General features: G+C 36.9%; 1 protein-coding gene across 1 annotated transcript; it reads right to left on the bottom strand.

Moving 5' to 3' along the window:
- Nucleotides 1-7,487: 7,487 nt before the first annotated feature.
- LOC308640083 (olfactory receptor 1J1-like) lies at nt 7,488-8,429 on the bottom strand (the record flags this gene model as incomplete). The annotated part of the gene is made up of 1 exon (XM_081278444.1): nt 7,488-8,429. The coding sequence occupies one exon, from the start codon at nt 8,427-8,429 to the stop codon at nt 7,488-7,490; it is 942 nt and encodes a 313-aa protein (XP_081134570.1).
- Between the last annotated feature and the right edge of the window lie 12,960 nt (nt 8,430-21,389).

Genomic DNA, 21,389 nt, shown 5'->3' with positions numbered 1-21,389 from the left:
TATGCTTTATGTTCCCACTAACTGCATATGAGACCTTATTAATCCCATGTGTGCACCCTTTTCTCTCTGAATCTCTTTTCTTAATTAATTAATCTTTAGATGGTATTTTCTTTTCTGCCAATGTTTACACTTTGAATTTAGTTATTCTGTGTAATGTTTTGTCAGACTTGGGAATATTTTTACAGATATACCTGAATATTTTTTTCTTATTTAATAGCTTGCTTTTCTTGTAAATATTTCAAATTTCCACATAGTCACAGATTTTGGTCCTTTTTCGTTGGATAGTTCTCTTCTTTTTTTAATCAAAATTTGTTGTTTCTTAAGATAACAATTGCATTTATTTGTTCAAGTATATTCATGTTTTTATTTTTGTTTTTACCTTGTCATATACTTGGAATTTTATTTTTGTGAATAATCTTAATCATTTATTTAGTTTATTGTTTTTATATTCTTTTTTTTTTTGCTTTTTTTTATCTTTTTATTTGATGCATAAAGTGGTACATATTTACAGGATACCATGAGATGTTTCCATTCATTTGCACAATGCATACTGCTCAATTCTTTTTTTTTTTTTTAAAAAGCTATCTAATTTCTCAAATATTTATCAGTTCTTTTTGGTGAAAACTTTCAAAGTCTCTTCCAGTTTTTTTTGGTACGTATAGCATATAATTATCTATAGTCACCGTATTGTTCAATAGAATACCAGAATTAACCAGTCTAACTATAAATTAGTATTTATTGGCCAATCTTCCCCAACACTCTCACCCTTTTCACACCAGTTATTGTAATTTCTTAGGCATTGTCCAATTTTTTTTTTTTTACTTTGGTTGTGGTGATGGTGATTAAACACCCATTTTTTTGGGGGGGGGCACTCAAAAATGAGAATTTCTTTCCGTAAATGACGAGAACATTGTTCAGATAGAATCCGAACAGGTAAGAAGAATGACCAGCAACTTGACTAGGGAGGATTAAGTATGTATGAAGAATAGTAGAGAGAGTGGAGGTTTTCTCCTGAAAAACTCCACTTTCCAGGAGTTGCTGTGATTGTGGGTAATGAGTCCATTCTGGTATGGGGGGTGCAGCCTTTCAGGGTGTGAACAGAAAATAACCAGGCAGGAAGTCAGGAAGTACAGGCAACCTGCAGTGAGCTCAAACAGGTGTTTGGTGTAGTTGAATCCAACTATATTTTCTCTTTCAATGAAACAAAGTTATTTCCCTGCCCAGCTGCATAAATACCATCCTATGCTTCCATCCCGAATGGCAGTTTTGTCTTTAGTCATGGAGAAACTGCCTGTGGTCCAAGCAATGTGTTAAATGTACTTACAAATGTACTTATTAATCAATCACTGTGACAGATATTTCCATAGCTATTATTTCAATGAGTTGTAGTAATTGATATGAAGGAGGAAGTTCAAGTTAAGAGGGATTTAATAAATAGGCTTGTGCTAATTGGTGGAATTGGAACTCAATCTACTGAGTGTGTGAGGTCAAATCATACAACTATAAATCAATTGAATATTTTTCACATTTCTGTAATATTTTTGTCCATTTCACTTTCATCTTATAATAATATTGAATTTGGATATGAACAAAATGACATATATAAGATGTTATATGCGGTTTAACTATAGCACATATATGATGTATTTTTCCTTATAAATGTACATGTGTTAATATACATAAAATATATGATCATATTTTAAGTAATAATGTTACCAAGAGCTCAGTCCTTGTCCTGGATGCCAATTCAATAATGAGGACATGGTTTTGAGGGAAAAGAAGGTTTATTGCCTTGCTAGCAAAGGAGAAACACAAATTCTGCCCATCAGGAGGAACAGAGGGTTTTTAAAGAAGAGATTCATTCTGGTGAGCCCTGGGGCGAGTTGTGACTCACTTGTTAATTTGAGAGATAGCCTTTCTTAGATTTTCTGAAGCTATCCCTGGAGTCTGAATTACTTGGTTCCTGTGGTAGGTGGGTGCTCAAAGATAGATAACTTGGCCTAGGATGGGAAAAAGGAAATCCAGTTCCTTAGCCATAATGGCAGAGCAGCAAAGGCTATATAAAAGCATGAGGGGGACTCTCATTACAATAGTATTTAAAGAATAATATTCATTCAACATCATTCACCTTTAAATAGGGGGAAAAAAGCTAACAATGTGTGGAAGCTCCTCTGGTCTTCAGCTATATTTTCCTTGCTCTTGAAGGCACCCAGTATCTTGAGTATTTTCACAAATTCTTTACTTTTCATTAGAATTTTAATACTTCTGTATCGATCCTTCGATTCTGTCTTCTCCATACTGCACAAAAATAAAATAAGACCGTATTTACTCTGTTGAATTTTTCTTTTGTTGTCATCTACTATTGTCCCTGTGAAATCATCTTTATATTTTCATATTCCACTGTGACGCTCTTATCTCCTCTATTTTCAGGACCATTTATTTTCCTTTGGCTTTCAACATTTTTGTATAATGATCATGCTACTACAAACATTTTTGTAATGCATCCTCTGTGTAGATTCAAGGGATTCTGTAACACATACACCAAGAAGAAGGATAACTGATTGTAGACCATGTGTATATCTAATTGAACTATCATTGCTAAACTCTCCTACAAAACAATTACACTATGAAGACAATATTATAAGACTTCATACTATATGATCTCAACTGTATGACATTTTGGAAAAGGCAAACTATAGTGATAACAAAAATATTAGTAGTTGCTAAGTCTTTGATGCTGGGGAAAGGGAGGGATGAATATGTGAATCAAAGAGGATTTTCAGTGTAGAATTTTTTTTCTGTATTATACTATAGTTGAGTACTTCTCACTATAAAACTGTTAAAAAAAACAAGCAAAAGAAAAACCTGTAGTGAATTCTAATATAAACTGTTCATGCTAGTCAATAATAATGTATCCATATTGGTTCAATTGTAATAATTGCACTATATCAATCTAAGATGTTAATGGGAGAAACTGTGGCCAGTGGCTGGGAAAAATACATTGTGAACCCTTTCTGATCAATTTTCTATGAACGTAAGCCTGCTCTAAAAATAGTCTATTAATTATAAACAATAGTGATTTAAATCTGTATCCACAGAGTTCCTATTACTTTGCCTCTGAAACAATACTCAGTATTGACAGAAGATTTTTTTAATTTTTTTTTAAATTTTTTTGTTTCCAAGTAGTAAGTAGCAAATTGTATCTCATTGTGCCTTTACTTTCTCTTTTGCTTATTATTCATTAAGTAAAGCATTTTTGAATATGTTTACTGGCTGTTTGTGTCAGATACGGCTATTACTCACCAAGATTTCATGATCTATGAATTGTCACTCAAAGATAGCAGTTGTATTTTCTTACAAATCTAAGTCTAGGTGACACAATGGAAGAGAATGCTTGCTATTTCCTGGCCAGATATTCAAAGAAGCAGATTTCCTTCTCTATTGGATGGAAGCAGATCACCTGCTGCCTCCGAGATAATAGAGTCTGGTTCCTGAATTAACACACAGGGAAATGCCTTCTCCAGTAGAGAGTCACAATGGACCATTAGAACAACTATCATTACCCTTCTTGCACAGAATTCCTCTATGTAAAACTAGGGTCATTTCTTTTCTGGCTTTTGTCTTTATCTTTTGCATTGTTGAAAGTTTTCAAATAACCTGAAAATTTATTCCTTGTTCACTGTTAATTATAAACATTATGCAAATGTCTTCCATTATTTAAAGATAGTTACTATTTTAAATATTATCTACTGTCTACCAACACCTTAATTTTAATGTGCTTGAAGTTATTCATGCATCAATTTGCTATTTTTTTATTTTACTTTAAAGTGGATCTTTGGGTAAGTCACCCTGAAAAGGGAAAGCATTCTGATTTCTAGTAAATAAGGGAGAGATGTGCCATTGGTAAGTATTCTGAGACTGAGGAAGAGGAACTCCAGTACTTTATAATGTATTTTTTAGTTGTAGATGGATACAATACCTTTATTTTATTTTATTTTTTCGTGATGCTGAGGATTGAATCTAGTACTTCACACAGGCTAGGCAAGCTCTCTAACAATGGCCACAACCCCAGATCTCCAGTATTTTTTGACAGGGGACCATCTTATATTTGATGAATTCCCTCTAGCACAATTTGCTACAGATAATTCAGCACTAAAAGGCTCAACCCTATGATCTTGCTTTAGCATAGAGTTACTGCAAAATAATAGCCTACAACATGGCCAATATCTACCTATAGTATCATTTTCAGAGTAAATGCTTTTCAAACGCAGAGATATTAATACCAATTCAACACATACATACACACACACACGCACGCACACACACACACACACAGAGAGAGAGAGAGAGAGAGAGAGAGAGATACAAGTACTTTATAGCTAACAGCTTTTGTGTGCAATACATTGTCTAGAGTCAGGAAAATACAAGTCAGGTAAAAATTCTAGAGTAAAATCCATGTCTCTAATCAATACAATGAGAAATTGAGCTAGATGTCATCAGAAGTCAGAATAGTTGAATATCAATATTACTTGCTTTGATCACAATTCAGCAGGATGCAGTTATTATAGCACTTGGAGATTTCCACTGCCTCATAGGATTTTTAAGTTGGCATTGGCTAGGAAATCATGTGCTTTTTAGTGTGGTTCAAATCAAGTATACCTGAATTTTTTAGTGTTTTCATTCGTGCATTATAGTTACACATAGTGGCGGAGTTCATTTTCACCCATTCAAACATGCAAAGAATATAACTTAACATCCCAAAATTAAATAACCCAATTAATAAATGGGCATATGAATTAAACAGACAGTTCTCAAAAAGAAGAAATACCAATGGCCAGCAAATATAAGAAAAAAAATGTTCAACATCCTTAGCAGTTAGGGATTTGCAAATCAAAACTACACTATCTCACACCACTCAGAATGGCAGTCATCAAGAAAACAAGTAATAATAAATGCTGGAGAGGCTCTGGAGGAAAAAGGAACACTTTTACAATGTTGGTGGGATTGTAAATTAGCACAACCACTGTGGAAATCAGTATAAAGGTTCCTCAAAAGACTAAGCATGGAACTACCATATGACCCAGCTATACCACTCCTCAGTATTTATAATTCCTCAGATGAAAGTCAAAGGGAGATCAAAAGAGGAAAGGGACCAGGAAGTGGGAGGGAGGAAATGCTGGAGGGTTATATTGTCCAAATTATATTGTTATACTGTTGTACTTGTATCAATATGTAACAACAAATCCCATCATTATGTACAACTATAATGCACCAATAAAAAATTGGAGGTAAAAATAATTGGAGGTCCAGGAAGGACTCATGATATATTATCTCCTATTCACTCATTTTTCTGAAGTCCAATTGCAGTGACTGAGCCCATCCTCTTGAAATGGAGTGGGGGTCAGAACAAGGGGTCATAGAATGTGTTTCCTTGATGGCCACTGTGTTGAAGAGGTTTCACCTTTTCTTGGGTTGGATGATGATCAAAACTGACTAGTTCTGCTGTGTCCCCTCCAGGTTGGGGATATTTAGAGACTTCCAGACAGCCTTCTCATGCATCCACTGCAATGTGGTTAAAATATATTTTCTCCCTGTGGACACTCCTCCTCAGATCCCCTCATTATATAATGCTATGCTCCACAAAATTATATGTCTCAGAGTCTCTTTGGCTTTCTAAAAGCTCTTTTCAGGCAGACTGAATGGCTTATACCATTCTTTATCACACAACCCACCTGTGGTATACAGGAAACTTTTGTTTAGTTTTGGTTTATTGCCCACTATGATAAGAAATGAAAATAGTTTCTGAACATATTTCTCTTGTTTTCCCACATGTCCTTTCTTCTCATTTCTTCTTTGCAATTGTTCTTGCTTTCATAAAAGCCAGAGCTATAAATACCAAACTCTTTAAATGGTTCTAGTCCACTAGCTTCTCCTGTTAAGCTTGAAATAAGGAGGAAAGTACCTTCCTTCCTATGGGGAGAATGTGGAGCTTCATCCCAAAGAACCCTATTACAAGACTTTCTCTTGTTTCCAACTTAAAAATATTTTTAGACCCACATTAGATTGAGAGGCTTAAGAGTTATAATATTGATTATTTGGAATTTTCTATAAATATCTTCATTTTCAACTTTACTATTCTATTTCAACTTTCTAGACTATTTTATCTATTTTATTTTGTGTCTATCAAAATGTTGTCTCTAGGGAAACCCTGACACATGATGCTCCCTTTTTCTGATCACCAGGATAAGATGGAATTTTGTGTGTCTAAATAATTCTTGTTTAAGACTTAGGTAAAGTAATACATGCTCTGGGAAGTCTTTAGTATCCTCCTACACCAAGCTGTGCTACTTTTTCTTCTTTTGATTTATACTGTTCCATATAAACTATTATGGTCCTCACTGAATCACTTTGGAGTCAGACATCCAACACTCAAATCTTCCTTTCACTAACAGTATGGTTTTGCGGGTGTTTGTCACCTCTTTGCACCTGAGTTTTCCTAAACTATGTATTTGAGTTGTTGTCAGGATAAAATTAGATGATTTTACTGCATATGAAGCCTTTAGATCAGTACCTGAGAGATCCAAGGTGACTTTGTCACTGAATACCTTTATGTGTTTGGGATAAAAGAAGTATGCACTGTATTCCTGAAGGACAAGAAAGCAGTATGTTAATTCTAGGTAAGTGAAGTTAAACCTTCTTTGAAAGTTCTAGAAGGATTCAGATTTCCTGGATGTCTGGATACCTTTATGATAGGGTAGCTATATCTTTATGAAAAAAAAGGAAATTTTCTTAGAAATGAACGTGTGAAAGGCCATTTTGTAACAAGTTTTAAATCTGCAGAAGGACCAGTCCTTATGCTTTCTGTTTAGTGATGCCAGCCAAAATATTTTCCAATCCCAATATTTAAAAAAAATTCTGCTTTACTATTTTCCTCAGGTGCAAGGATATTATCAGCAAAGCATTTTGAAAAACAAATGTAGAGGAAAACAAATGAGTTATATTTTTAATAATTTGTATTTATGTTTAGAGGAAACAAGATCATCCTGCCCACATCCTGCACAGGCAGTGGAAATGGGGTTCCCCTCAGTGGAATGGGCTGGCTGAGAAATAAAAGCTAAGAAAAACAGGACAACAAAAAAACCACAGGGACACAGAAAATAATTTCAAAAATAGGGGCAGGACAGGCAAGCCCATCATATGGATCAAGCTTCCATACTATGGCAAAATGGAGTCTGTTCCTCCTTTATTTATATCAGGAAACATCAAAGTCTTCCACAGAATGTTCTTCTGCAAAAAGTTAAAGGTGGACGGTCTAGTTCCCAACAGGTTATGCTCATCTGCAGAGTACTATGAGGGATCTTCCTAATAGAGCAGAGATAAAGGTCACGTGCATTGGGCAATCTATTGCCACAGGAGAGCCATGGATAGCCAAACTAGATCCCCCTGGCTACCCTCAAGATCATACAAATGTTGTCAAAAGAAAAGTATCAGTTGGAGGAATATGTCTTCTTACTCAGGAGTTTAAATAAGGCCCCTTTCATGTCTTTATTTCTCAGGCTATAAATGAAGGGGTTCAGCATGGGGGTGACCACTGTGTACATCACCGAAGCAATTATGTTATCATCACCGGTGTTGCTGGATGAGGGAAGAAAATAAAGACCAATAATTGCCCCATAATAGAGAATCACCACTGAGAGATGGGAACCACAAGTGGACAGGGCTTTGTAGATGCCCTTGGAAGAGGGAGTCTGGAAGATAGTGAACCCAATACGACCATACGATACCAGGATGCACAGGAATGGAAGCATGATGGCTGCTAACCCTGCAGTGAAGATCACCAACTGGTTGAGGGAGGTGTCTGAGCAGGACAACTTAAGCAGGGCACCAAGGTCACAGAAGAAGTGGGGGACAATGTGGTCAGCACAGAAGGACAGCCGGGCCAGGAGGAGGGTATGCAAAAGAGCACAAGCACCAGCAATGACCCAGGACACAGCTACCAACATGCCACACAGGCTCTGACTCATGACACTGGTATAATGTAGAGGGTGACAGATGGCCACATACCTGTCATAGGCCATTGAAGTGATAAGAAAACTGTCCAAGTCAGCAAAAAATATGAAAAAATATGTCTGTGAAATGCACCCTTCATAGGTGATGGATAGGTGCTGGGTCTGCAAGCTCAGCAGAACCTTTGGGACAGTGACAGATGAGAAAGAGATGTCAGTGAGGGCCAAGTGGCTGAGGAAGAAGTACATGGGGGTGTGCAGGCGAGAGTCCAGCCTGATGAGCAGGATGATGAGCAGGTTCCCCAGCACCGTGGTCAGGTACATGCCCAGGAACAGGGTGAAGAAGATGCTCCACTTCTCTGGCCGGATGGGGAGCCCCAGGAGGAGGAACTCGGACACACTGCTCTCATTCTCAGACTTCATACTTATGTATCAATGTGGGGGTGGGGTACTGGGGAAGAGGGAAAAAGTATAATGTCTTGGAATAAGAAATGATGACTGTGGCATAGAATGATAGAGCTGTTCTTCTGACTTAGCAAGTGTCTTCCATATTTTCTTACATTTACCCCATATTTCACTGCAAACATGGTAGAAAATAATGTAGGTGTAGAATGTATAACCACTTTCTTTCTCGTCTGGTCCCAGTCTCTGTAAATGATAATACTAACAGTTAATATTTACTTAATAATTTTCCTTTTACACTATTCTAACAACTTAGTGTAGGGCTGATGTAGTAGTCTTAGATATAGGAGCTAGGTAGGTACTGTCATCATTTCTACAATCTGAATACCAAAATTAATTTTTAAAAGGAATTCTAATCTTTTCAGTGTCTCTAAAGTAGCCTATAAGAGATTTATTTCCCAGCCCAAGTCAATATGAAAATCTGTATCTCTGTTATTTAAAAAGAAGGTAGGAATTCACTATAATATATCAAAGCTTATTTTAAAGCTATTGTGATTGCAGTAAATAATGTATTTTTACAAAGAAAAAACAATAAAGCAATGGAGGAAAAGATAGAGCCTAGATATGGATAGGTCTATGGTGAATATTGACAGTTGACAGAAGTGGCATTTTAAGTCACTGAGAAAACAGAAAAGAATGGATTCTTCAATTCATGGGCAGTTGGCCATCCATACAGGAAAAAAATACCATTATACCTGTGTCTCACACCATACACAAAAAGTCCCAGATGAATTTAAAAATTAAATATGAGAAACAAAATTGTAGAACCAATAGAAGAACATACCATACCTTATATTTATGATCTTAGGGTAGAAATATAATTTTTGGGGTGTGAGGAGGTGGAGTACTGGGTATTGACCCAGGGGTTCAATAACCACTGAGCCACATCCCTAGTTCATTTTATTTTTTATTTTGAGACAACTCACTAAGTTGCTTAGGGCCTCACTAAATTGCTGAGGCTGGCCTCAAACTTGCAATTTTCATGCCTCAGGCTACCAAGTTGTCACCCAGATACACTTTTCTTAACCAAGACCCCATAAAACAGACAACATAAATCCAAATTAGTTTGAGTGCATTAATATAAAATTTCTGAACTATACCACCTCCACCACAAGCCTGTAAAGTTAAGAGACAAGCTACACCCTGGAGAATATGCCCCAATCAGCCAAAGGTTGATATTCAGGATGCATACAGAATTCCTATGAATCAATAAAGAAAAGACCAAAATTACAATGAAATTTAGCAAAAAGGCTGGGCATGCCTATTATCCCAGTGGCTCAGGAGGATGAGAAAGGAGGATGGCGAGTTCAAAGCCAGCCTCAGCAACAGTGAGGTGCTAAGTAAGCTAAGGTCTCAGTGAGATCCTGTTTCTAAATAAAATACAAAACAGGACTGGGGATGTGGCTCAATAGTTGAGTGCCCCTGAGTTCAATCCCTAGTACCAAATAATAATAATGATAGCAAAAATATGAACTAGAAATTTATATAAAATGAAGTTCATATGACCAATAAACATATTGTAAAGAGTCTAAATGTAAGTGATAAAGGAAATGCAATTTAACACAATGAAGTGCCATTAATAAAAATTTTAACTAGGCGCCATGCATCGACAAGCATGTGAAGAAAAGAAACTTACATGTTACTGCTAAATATTTAAATTTGTTCCTCCAGAGAAATGAATTACAGTAGATGGGGTAGAGAGAGAAGATGGGAGGGGAGGGGAGGGGGGATAGTAGGGGATAGGAAGGGTAGCAGAATACAACAATTACTATTAGTGCATTATGTAAAATTGTGGATGTGTAACTGACGTGATTCTGCAATCTGCATTTGGGGTAAAATTGGGAGTTCATAACCCATGTCAATCAAATGTATGAAATATAATATGTCAAGAGCTTTGTAATGTTGTGAACAACCAATAAAAAAATGTAAAAAAAATAAATAAAAATAAATTTGTTCCTCCACTTTGAATATTTCTTATAAATTTGAAGACTAATTTTTTCTTTGATGTAATAATTTTTTTCCACATATCCCCTAGGAAAAAAAATGCTTGTTTTTCCTTATAAGGGAATAGATTACATTATCTTTTGCAGCTTTTTAAGGGTGAAGTATTGAAACGACTAATTGACTAATAATAAAGAAATAGGTAAACAAATGTTAACTTACCATATAATTCTATCCATCAGTAAAACTTAGTGAACTCTGCATTCCATGTGTCTCTATGTTCCCTGTGTCTCCTTTAAAATTAAATTTGAGATAAAACAGATGCAAAATTCTTGCTCACAGTGAAAGGAAGAGTGTAATTATTAACCATCCCAATCCAGTAGGTGAAAATTCATGTCAAATGTTAACTTTCAGGAACTCTAGCAATGCAGCCAATGGTTTCATATGCAATTTAGAAGCAGAACCAGAATATTTATGAACACTTTATAATTAGGTCTCCCAGAGTCAGGTGAGAAATTATCTACTACTTAGCCATATGAGCAAAGTTTTTGTGCACAGTCTAAAGCCTGACTCCAGAGTTTTCACTAATTTAAGAAAATGAGTGATGAAAACCTCTCTCTAACTTTCTTAAGATTCTTCAAATTATCCGAACCAGTTTTTTTCTCATTTTTTTTTCTGCAAAACTACACTTGTGTAGCATGATTTCCTGTACAATATTTTTCTCTAGTTGGAATTTTAATGTCTTTTTCTTCTCTTAATGAAAAGATTTCAGATACCTGGGAGAGAAAGAGCCCCACAGCCAACACCATCAGTATGAAATGATGTGGCCAAGAGCAGTTGATTTGACGGGGGTCGAATAGCAGAACATGGGCACCAGCTGCCTCAGAGTGAGCAGGAAGAGGGTTAAGATTACAGGCAGGATGAAAGCAGAGACTATAGACATTGAGTACAAATTTACTCTCTTCCCCATTGGAAAGACTGAAATAGGACAAGGCTGGAGAAAACTTGTGTTGCTAATAAAATCTGATAGAGCAATTTGCTTTAGGTACTTTTCAAATACTATTCACTTGTCCCACAACCTTTCAACATAAGCATTCTGATCCTCATTTTAGAGAGGAGGACACCAGGACTCAGTGATGAAACTCACCCAATGTTATAGCATTAGTCTATATTGAGCTGAAGTCTATCTGACTTGAAAGACTATATTCTTCCAACTATATTTAATGCTCTCATTAAATATATGGTCCAGTAAGACAGCACTTGCTGCCTGGGAGTACTCAAGAGTTTCAAGAAGTAAATATGAGAATTTATGAGTGAATCAGAATCTATGATTTCAAGATTTGTGCCTAGTGATAATATCAGTAATAATGTTAATAAAAATTAGTATTGTGAGTAATATTATTAGTGATTATAAATATTATTATACTATAATATTATTTGTATTATTATAGATTATAATATTATTAAAATTAGGATATCTATCATTCATTAATCACATATTTATTGTGTGAATAATACAGACCAGCTTCTGTGACATGTAACCTATATCATATCAACCTAATGGGGCCATGAAAATAGTATGGTTCTCATTTAACCAATTGGAAATTAGGGCTTAGAGTGTGTAAGTAATGTGCCTAAAATCGTACATTTTGAAAATGATGGGAATATCATTCAGTCCCAGATTTTTCTGATTTCAAACCCATGCTCCTAATCACTAGGCTCTCTTGCCTCTAGAAGTGTATTTTTCACAAAAGAGACACCTGTATATACAGTTCCTCATTAAGGAGAAGGTGAGATCTGTAATTTCCCAAAAGTCTTTGGATAGGAGGCTTGATTAGATGATCAGGGGTAAATAGAGAAACTAGGATACCAGCTACTTCATATAATGACAACTGAGCATAAAGTGGAATTTTTAGGACTTCAAGACAAAATCAGAAGACCCTGGCCAATGTCTTTCCTGGGCTTCCTGATTTTCATCAATGGAGAAAGGTTACAGCAACTATGGTACACTTTCAGTGGAAGGAAAAAATTGTTTTAAAATGAAGTGAATTCATGAAAACTTTATAAAATTTCTGAAAATAGATTATAGAAAATTGTACATGGGCATATTTATAACTATTTGTAAAAATGCAGGTCATTATTATTATTTTTTAAATTTTTAACCTGGAAGGGTATGCTCACAGCTGGAATGTAGGTCAGATATTCAGCAATGTGTGACATGAAAAAAGATAACATTTTCCTGGAAAGTGCAAACCCCAAAGAATTATCATTATTATGTCCACCCAAGTTATCTGAGATGGTCCAAAGAAATTACATAAAGTGTACCTGGCACAAGCGTACATGTGTGGACCATTACCGCGCCCGCGCGCGCACACACACACACACACACACACACACACACAAACACACACATTTCTGAATGGAGACTATAAGCATTGCCCTTACCTAGCTCAGTGAGAGATAAATTCAAACACTGTCACCTCCATGGTTTGAACTAATTTTTCATTTTTCTCTCCAAGAGACTTGACCTAGGATAGGGAGATAAGTCACAAGCTCAGCTCAGACATGGGGAAGAGGAGCAGTCTTTCCGTTTCGTCGCCTCTAAGACAATGACAAGGAGATCCCTCTTTACCAGCCAAATCAGGAACCCAGGGGACCACTGCCACAAGTTTCTGGTGAGAGACAATTAGGAAGTGATTGCTGTGTTTCCCTAACTATTTATTCCCAGTGTTTGTGTGCCTTTCCCAGATACCAAAGACAGCCAAGTCCTTTGAGAATAAAAATGTAAATAATTTTTATTACTTACAGATTCATTTATTTACAAAGAATTTTAATATCTTATCTATGAACTTATTTAACAATAACAATTCTTGAGGTGGATAGTTTTTTCCCCATTTTGTTGAGTTTGAGAATGGCTTTAAAGAAAATGGCCAAATGTGTTTTCACACCCAAAAGCATCAACTTCAAGCCTAAAGTCTAGTTCTTTTGTGCCATGATATCTCCTACAACAGTGGGCTCTGTAGCATATGGGCTTCTTCCTTCCCTCATTTAATTTGGAACCAGGAAAAAAGTTTCTACTAGGCCCTGGAGAATAAGCACTTATCAAGGAGTAGAGAATTTTCTTCCTACAGAAACACTTGAATACATGCAAGAATTTTTTTGGTAGTTATGTGTCATAATTAACTAGTTATAATAATTAATTATGACACATTCTCAGGGTCATGGAATATTCTTTTGATCACATGAGTATAAGAAATCTTCAGAAAACGAACACATTCAGATTGTCAAGAATAGAGAAGAAACAGAGATTCATGTGGAGGAGATAGCCTTTTATTCATTATTTCTTTCATTCATCATTCATCCATTTTTAAATACTAACTTAAAATATTGTGTGATGACTCCATGGCAAGACTTTGTGAAGGAGAGTGAGTAAAGATTTGAAAAGCACAGTTGTTGTTGTTGTTGTTGTTGTTGTTGTTGTTTCCTCTCCAAGAGCTCCCAATCCATTGAGCAGGATGGTCAAATTGGTGTGTGGCAAATGCTGTAATAAAAGTGATATCTGAAGGCTGTGGGAGGACAGAAAAGGGGCATCAAACTCAAAGGGATAAGGCAAGAACCTCATGTAAGAAGTTAAAAGGAGGCAGATGATGAAAACTAACAGAAGGTGCAGTGGAGAGGAAGGACATGTAGAAGGCAGAAAACAGGAATACAATAAGACCAGGAAAAGAAAAAACATGACAGATTTGAAAAATATCGTCACAATAACCAAACTATGGGACCAACCTAGATGCCCTTCAACAGACAAATGGATCAACAAAATATGGTATATATACACAATGGAATATTACTCAACCTCAGAGAAAAATGAAATTATGGCATTTGAAGGTAAATGGTTGGAACTGGAGAATATCATGCTAAGCAAAATAAGCCAATCCCCAAAACCAAAGGCTGAATGTTTTCTCCAATATGTGGATGCTATTCACAATAAGAGGGGGGCAGTCTAGGAAAAAATAGAGGTACTCTGGATTAGGCAGAGAGGAGGGACAGGAGGGGAGAGGGTATGGCATAGAAAGGATAGTAGAATGAATCAGACATCATTACCCTATGGACATATATGATTACACAACTGATGTGATTCTACATCATTTACAACCAGAAGAATGAGAAGTTATACTCCATTTGTGTATAATGGGCCAAAATGCACTCTACTATCAGGTATAACTAATTAGAACAAATTTTATAAAAAAATAAAGTTAAGATAACAAAAATGTATAGTTCAACTAGGGAAAAGGTTCACGATGAACCCAGAGAGGTTAGAAAAAATGAATCATGCAGAACCTTTCAAAAGAATATGCTCCTTACCCAAAAGAAAAGGGAGAGCCATGAAAGGATTTGATCATAAAATAAAGAGTTCATATTAAAAACCATTCATGTAGGTAGTGAATGGATAATGAGTCTGTGTTTGCAGCGGATAAAAGATATGTCAGAAGGCGGGGCATGGACTCCTGGGGGGGCAAGTCTAAGCATTTAACCAGGTCTATTTAGGGGGTGGCCACAGTCATTTAGGTAAGAGATTATGAAAGTCTGTCTCAGAGAGACAATTAGAATTATATTAAATCCTCTTTCAAGGTCAGGATCTGACTATGGTAATTTTACATGCACTGATTTTTATAAAGCTGTAAAAAATGAAGTGAACAGAGAAGATAAAAACCTCTATAAACTCATAACTTGAACAGCTAATATGATTGTGCTATTCACACAGCTGGGGGACACAGAAGGAAAAAGAGATTTGAGAAGTTTTAATACATAGAGAATGAGGTATCTATTGGTCATCCTTGAGGAAAAATTTCAAAAAATTATTTTGGCTAGAGGCAGAAATTCATGGACCATCAGAAAGAATTAGATTGCCTAAAGTGTTAGATTTCTGTCACTGTTGCCTAAATACTTGACAAGAACAACTTCAAGGAGGAGAAGTTTATTTGGGGCTCACAGTTTCTGAGGCTTCACTCCGTGGTTGGCTGGCTTCATTGCTCTGGACATGAGATGAGACAGAACATCTGGCGGAAGGGTGGAAGGGTGTGGTGAAGGACAGATGCTCAGCTCATGGCAGCCAGAAAGAAGATATAATCCCCAAGGGCACACCACAGTGACCTACTTTCTCCAGCCACAACCCACCACCTATAGTTCTCACCTAGTAGTACCTTCAAACTATTAAAACACTGAGTGGATTACTTCACTGGTTACAGGTCTGACAATCTAATCATTTCCCCTCTGACCCTTCCTGTGTTAACACATGAGCTTTTAGGGGACATCTCATATCCAATCCATAAAACCTAAAAAGAGAAGAAATGAGTAAGGAAAACTGAGTAAATAGGAGATAGAGGGGAGAAGAGGAGGGGGGAAAGGAAATGAGAAGAGTAGGAAACTGAGGAAATCGCTGAGGACAGAGGACAAAAAACATTCACAACTGGAGAAATAGCAGAGAAAGAGGAAAGAAGGCACCAAAGAGCAACCAGAGATGTGTGAGGAAAATACAAAAATATGGGGTCAGGGTACTAAGGGGTAAAATGATTAAGTGCTAAAACCATCCATTGAATCTCATAATAAGGTCAATCTTGATGACATGATTAAGAATGATATCTGTGACTGGTGGGAAAGGAACCTAGATTCCAGTGTATTGATGAATAAATGGAAAATAAGGAGGTGTGAATGTGACCAGATGGATGGAGCTAACGTTGAAGATTTGCTGCATGAGTGGACGGAAGACCACCATGCCTAAGACTTGGGCAAATTGTTATGAGTGATAAACCATAAGATCCAGACTGGAGAGGTAACAGAGTGAAGGCAAAACAAATTTGGGGGAAAAATAGAATCAGAGATTAGATACATTTATATCTAGTGGCCTATATGCTGGGTAAAGTGGAAAGAGAAGGAATGGAATGTCTAAATTTAATAATTTTATAGGTAAAGCTGTTCCAGGTTTTAAGCCACAACCTTGAGAAGAGTGAGTTCAATGCAATGGAAGTCATTGAAAAATGAGAGAAAAGAATAAAACTTCCACATTTTTGAAGGGTTTGTTTGTGCAAATGCACCCAAGTTGATGGAGAGAGGACAACTGTGACTGATTTGCCACAATCTATAGCAAAATAGCAGCTACTGGAGTTGGGTAGTTGATGATGTAGGTGTTGACAAAGTTTCTACTTAGCTCCATACTGAAACAGCTTTATGTAGAAAGATGTCTAATTAAAATAGAATTTTAAGAGAGAAAAATTACAGCATTGTTTTCATCAATAAAGGAAGGGTTATGTTGACTGTGATAGACATCCATTGAAACTATTATGACATAACCATTAAAAGAGATTTATGAAAAGCTTGTTGAGGTGGCTAGATGCTGTTAACTTTCTTTCCTGGCTTTTGCCTGAAATCCCAGCAGGATTCAACCATTCTGAGTTGAGAGAGTCTCCAAATCCCTTTGTTTCAAAGTTTTCATGAAGCTGTGTCAGTAAAACAGGATCATCATCTAGAAAGAAGCTGCCCACATAAGATCTTCACTATATCTACCACCTCTTAAACCCAGTTTTGAAAAAGGCCAACAAACTCTCAAGGTTTATAATCTAAAATTAAAATCCTTCTCTATATTGTCTGTTATCTCACCCATAAGAATTACAAATGATAAAATAAATAAATCACTTTTTCAAAGGATCAACTTCAAAGAACCTGAAGCTTTTCAAGTGTGAGACAATTTTTCTGGATTTCATGTGTCAGATTTTTTTTCTATTTTCAAGTTCATTTTTTTGGTATTTTTTTGTTTATTTTTTACTTCCTCTCCTTCTGTCTCTTCTTTCCATCCTTCCTCCCTTGAAAACTATTTTTATTTGATATAACCATACCTAAGTTTGTCAGCAAAGCAATTAAACTTCAAAATAAAAGTTATTTTCCCTTTCTCTTTCCACTTTGCATTTAATAGGATCATCAGAGTAAAGAAACACGAAGTCACATCCTCTGGGATACCTGGTGGGAAGGGCCCAATAAAAACCCTTTGAAAAGGATGTGGTTCTACCTAACTTCCCAGAGACCAGCCAATCACTTAGCTTTCCATTTGGACCTGGTTGGCAGAGGGCAAAGCAGAAGAGAGGCCAAGAGTGCCTTGAGATGCTTTCTCTGTGGACTTATCCTCTCAGGTTCCCAAAACAAAAATGCCTCCCATAGGACTCCTTTCCTAGAGGAATCAAGGGGGCAAAGGGGCAATTAACTGAAGTCTGATGGATGCTTTTACCCAGAAATTACAAGGTCTACTCCCTACACCCCAGAGGTCTTTACACTTAGTTATACTCATATTTAGATCTGGGACTGGCAAGCAGCAATGATAATTTGAGCTTGTAGCATTTCTTCTTGATGCCTGAGAAGTGTCTAGGATCTTGGAAACTGGTTTTTAGTTCCCACAGAGAGCCTCAGGACACATTCACCCACCAAATACCTGATCATAAAAGCAGTCAAGGTCAGTAATGGGGATGAAATGGGGATGAATTTTTCCCCTCATTAATTAATGTGCTTATATATGGATATAAAAGAGGAAAATTCAGAAGACAGACTTGAGCATGGATGAGAAAAGACAATAGGAAACAGAGTAAGAAAGAGGAAATGGGCTGGGGTTATAGCTCAGTGGTAGAGTGAGTGCCTAGCCCATGTGAGGCCCTGGGTTTGATCCTCAGCATCACATAAAAAAGAAATGAATAAAATAAAGCTATGAAAAAAAGTTACCTCATTTAAAAAAAAAGAAAGAGAAAAGAGAGAGATGGAGTGACAAAAGAATAGAGAAGAATAGAGATATGGGGACAGAGACAGTGAAGATTAGGAGAGGAAAGAGAAAAAGGTAAGAAAAAAGTGAAGCAAGAGACAAGAAGACAGGATGAGAGTAAGGAAAAAGAAAGAGAAAAGTGGATGAAGAGATAAAGACAGGCATTCATTTGCCTTGGATCCCGACCTAAAAAACCACATTTGAACAGCACAGGAAGTGAGTGTTCCCAATTGTTTGAGTGTTTCGCCAGTTTGGGGAAATCCTTCTACACTCCCCAAACATCTCTCTCCATGGTTATGGGAATGTTCTAACTGCCAACATTAGGGGTATTTTTCCTTGATGACAAAAATATCTCTGTTTAGGCAGAACAATCTGCAATGCCTTAACAAACCACTGCAGGGTTTGGAAATCTAGACATTGAATGAGTGCATGGGTTTTTAAGGACAAATGTCTCTCCAAAGGGCCACTTATTTCGTTCTTAATGTCTGTCTGTGTAGGAATTGTTCAGATGTGTCATGGCCTCTGAAACAGTAAGAGGGGACTTTAAGAGAAAGGCTCAGTGAAGAAGGATTTTCAAAGAGGGGGTGGTGTAGGAGGCCAGGGTCAGGGCAAGCACAGTCGCTTTATCACATCTTGCAGAATACCCAGCCTTGGCTTTGGGGTATGGTGGGCTGCTCGTGGACTGGCATTTTGCTGTCTGCTAAATTATCCAGCTTATTTGCAAATACAGTCTGGGGCACAGGAACTGCATCCAGGACCGCCTGAGTTTCCTGGGCAGTTTCCTTTCCTGGTAAATAGCACCTATATCTCATCCACCTGAATGATAATGATAATGATAATTCCAGCAAAGGCTAAGAAATCTGCTATGGGTCAAAATACCATGATCAAAGTATGACCATGAGCCAAGCCTATTTTACTCCAAAACCTGAGCCTTTTCCCCAGTCTCATGGTGCCTCCAGTGAGGGTGGTAGAGAGGAGGAGGAGGAAGAAGAAGAAGAAGAGAGAAGAGAAAATGTTCACTCTTGGGATTCTAGACAAGGGAGGAGGTTTGAGCCTAACACTTGTAACATTTTCTTCTGACGAGTCTCAATATGCATGTATGTAAGTTAGGATGCGGAAGCCTTCTAGGTATAGAATGAAGCCTATGGAGTTACATTTTGAAAGTCAGATGTTCTGAAACCTGTCCCTGGTTTGTCTTCTGCTGAATGTTTGCTCTTGATCAGAAAGTCATTGGATGAAGAAGAGCCCCTTCTTAGCTCTCCTTTTCTTATTTAAAAAATTATCATCTTGAGATTGTTTTGGGAAATGGGGTGGTTGACCTCTCCTTTATGATTAGAGACAAATGCTCTTGCTGAGATAGTAACTTCATTTCTCTGTGTCTCAGGTAGGAAATCACTTTGCTGAGTGATTGCATCCTTGTGCTGTGGAGTTGTGGAAGAAGACTTTATTGCATATTGGCACCCAGATACCCAGAACAGTTAGATGTACCTGAAGTCATTCCAGCACTAATGTATAAGTCTACTGTTAGTGCTCTAACAAATTACCCCAAATGTCATGACTACAAAATGCACCACGAGTTTACCATCTTGCAGGTCTAAAGGTCAGAATCTGTTTCCCTGCCTGCTCCAGCTGCTAGCTTGCCTTCCTTGGTTTATAGCCCTTCCTCCATCTTCTAAACCAGTGGCTTAATATCTTCAGGTCTGTCTGTGACTATGACCCTCCAGCATCTGCTTCCATATTTAAGAATGTGTGGTTACGTTGAGCTAATGCAGATAATCTTCTTGTTTTAAAGTCATCTGATTAGAAACCCTATTTCCATCTGCAGCCTCAATTCCCCCTTGTCTTGTACCTTAACATAGCCACAGATTTGGAGACAAGGATGTAGTCATCTTTGAGATCAATATACTGCTTACCACAACTGATTAGGAGGTGCCGTGTTTTAAAATGATAGGAGCACCTAGGAGGGAGATGAAAACTTGGGATACAACTAAAATGTCACTTTGTTTGCCATCACAATTCATATAGGATAAGTTTTATCAAGAAACCAAAGGAACAAAGGGGGACTAGATTGGGAAGGAATTAGAAAAATATATACCGTGAAACTTCGAATGTCATTTAAAATGATGTCAAATTGTCACCTAACTTACCCCATGTTGACCATTAGACAAAAAGCATAAACAAAAATTGCCTAAGATATTTTCCAGGAGCCAGTCTTGTCTTTGCTTTCCCAACATGGCACGAGATCACAAAAACCATCACCAAGGAAAAGGGATCTAAATGACATTAAGCGGAAATGTGCCTTTGGGAAAGTTGAAACAGAGAAGTCAACAGTGGGGAAGACAATGATGAAAGAGAAAATTGATGGGCAATGTAGAAGACACAGGTTTAAGAGGGCTGTTAAGCCATATTAAGATTGTTACCCTCATCTTAAGATCAGTGGGAATCTTTGGATTTTTAAACAGGAGAAATCATGTTGAGGGCTGGGGATGTGGCTCAAGCGGTAGCACGCTCGTGTGGCATGCGGGTTCGATCCTCAGCACCACATACAAACAAAGATGTTGTGTCTGCTGAAAACTAAAAAATAAATATTAAAATTCTCTCTCTCTCTCTCTTTCTCTCTTAAAAAAAACTTAATGAGAAATCATGTTGAAATAAATATTTTTTAAAGGTCTCTTTAGTTGTAACAGAGAGAATGAATTGATAAAATCAAGATTTTTTAGGGCCCCTTTACTTAATTGAAACAAAAATGTATGCATGTTTATGACAGTTTTTTTGAAGAAAACAATATTATGCTTTGCAGCTTTTCATTTGAAAAAGCCACCTTTCACCTGAAGTTTAGTAATGGATATAGAAATCAAATCTAATTGTTGCTGCACCATGATTAATTATTTGGAATACTCCCACAGAAACTTCTTGGTGCAGTAACTTGGCTGCATTGTCTTTTCCACAATCTAATTCTCACTGGCACAGGTGCAAGAATTACATTTTGTCAGTGAACAAAAAATGCTGTCCCTCCTTAACATTTGTGATCAATAATCTTTCTAGTTCCCTATTACCAACATATAAGGAGAAATAGGTTATTTCCCACTCTCTTTAAATAGTACATGAATCTTTTTTATATGATTGCTAAAAATGATTATTTCAGAGTTCCATTCTCCATCTGGATCACGAGGAAGAGCAGC

The sequence above is a fragment of the Spermophilus citellus genome (genome assembly GCF_964194105.1).
Source record: "Spermophilus citellus genome assembly, chromosome: 2".
NCBI classification, from domain to species: Eukaryota; Metazoa; Chordata; class Mammalia; order Rodentia; family Sciuridae; genus Spermophilus; species Spermophilus citellus.
Note: the sequence above shows the minus strand (reverse complement) of the source record. Positions and strands in the feature narration are given on the sequence as shown.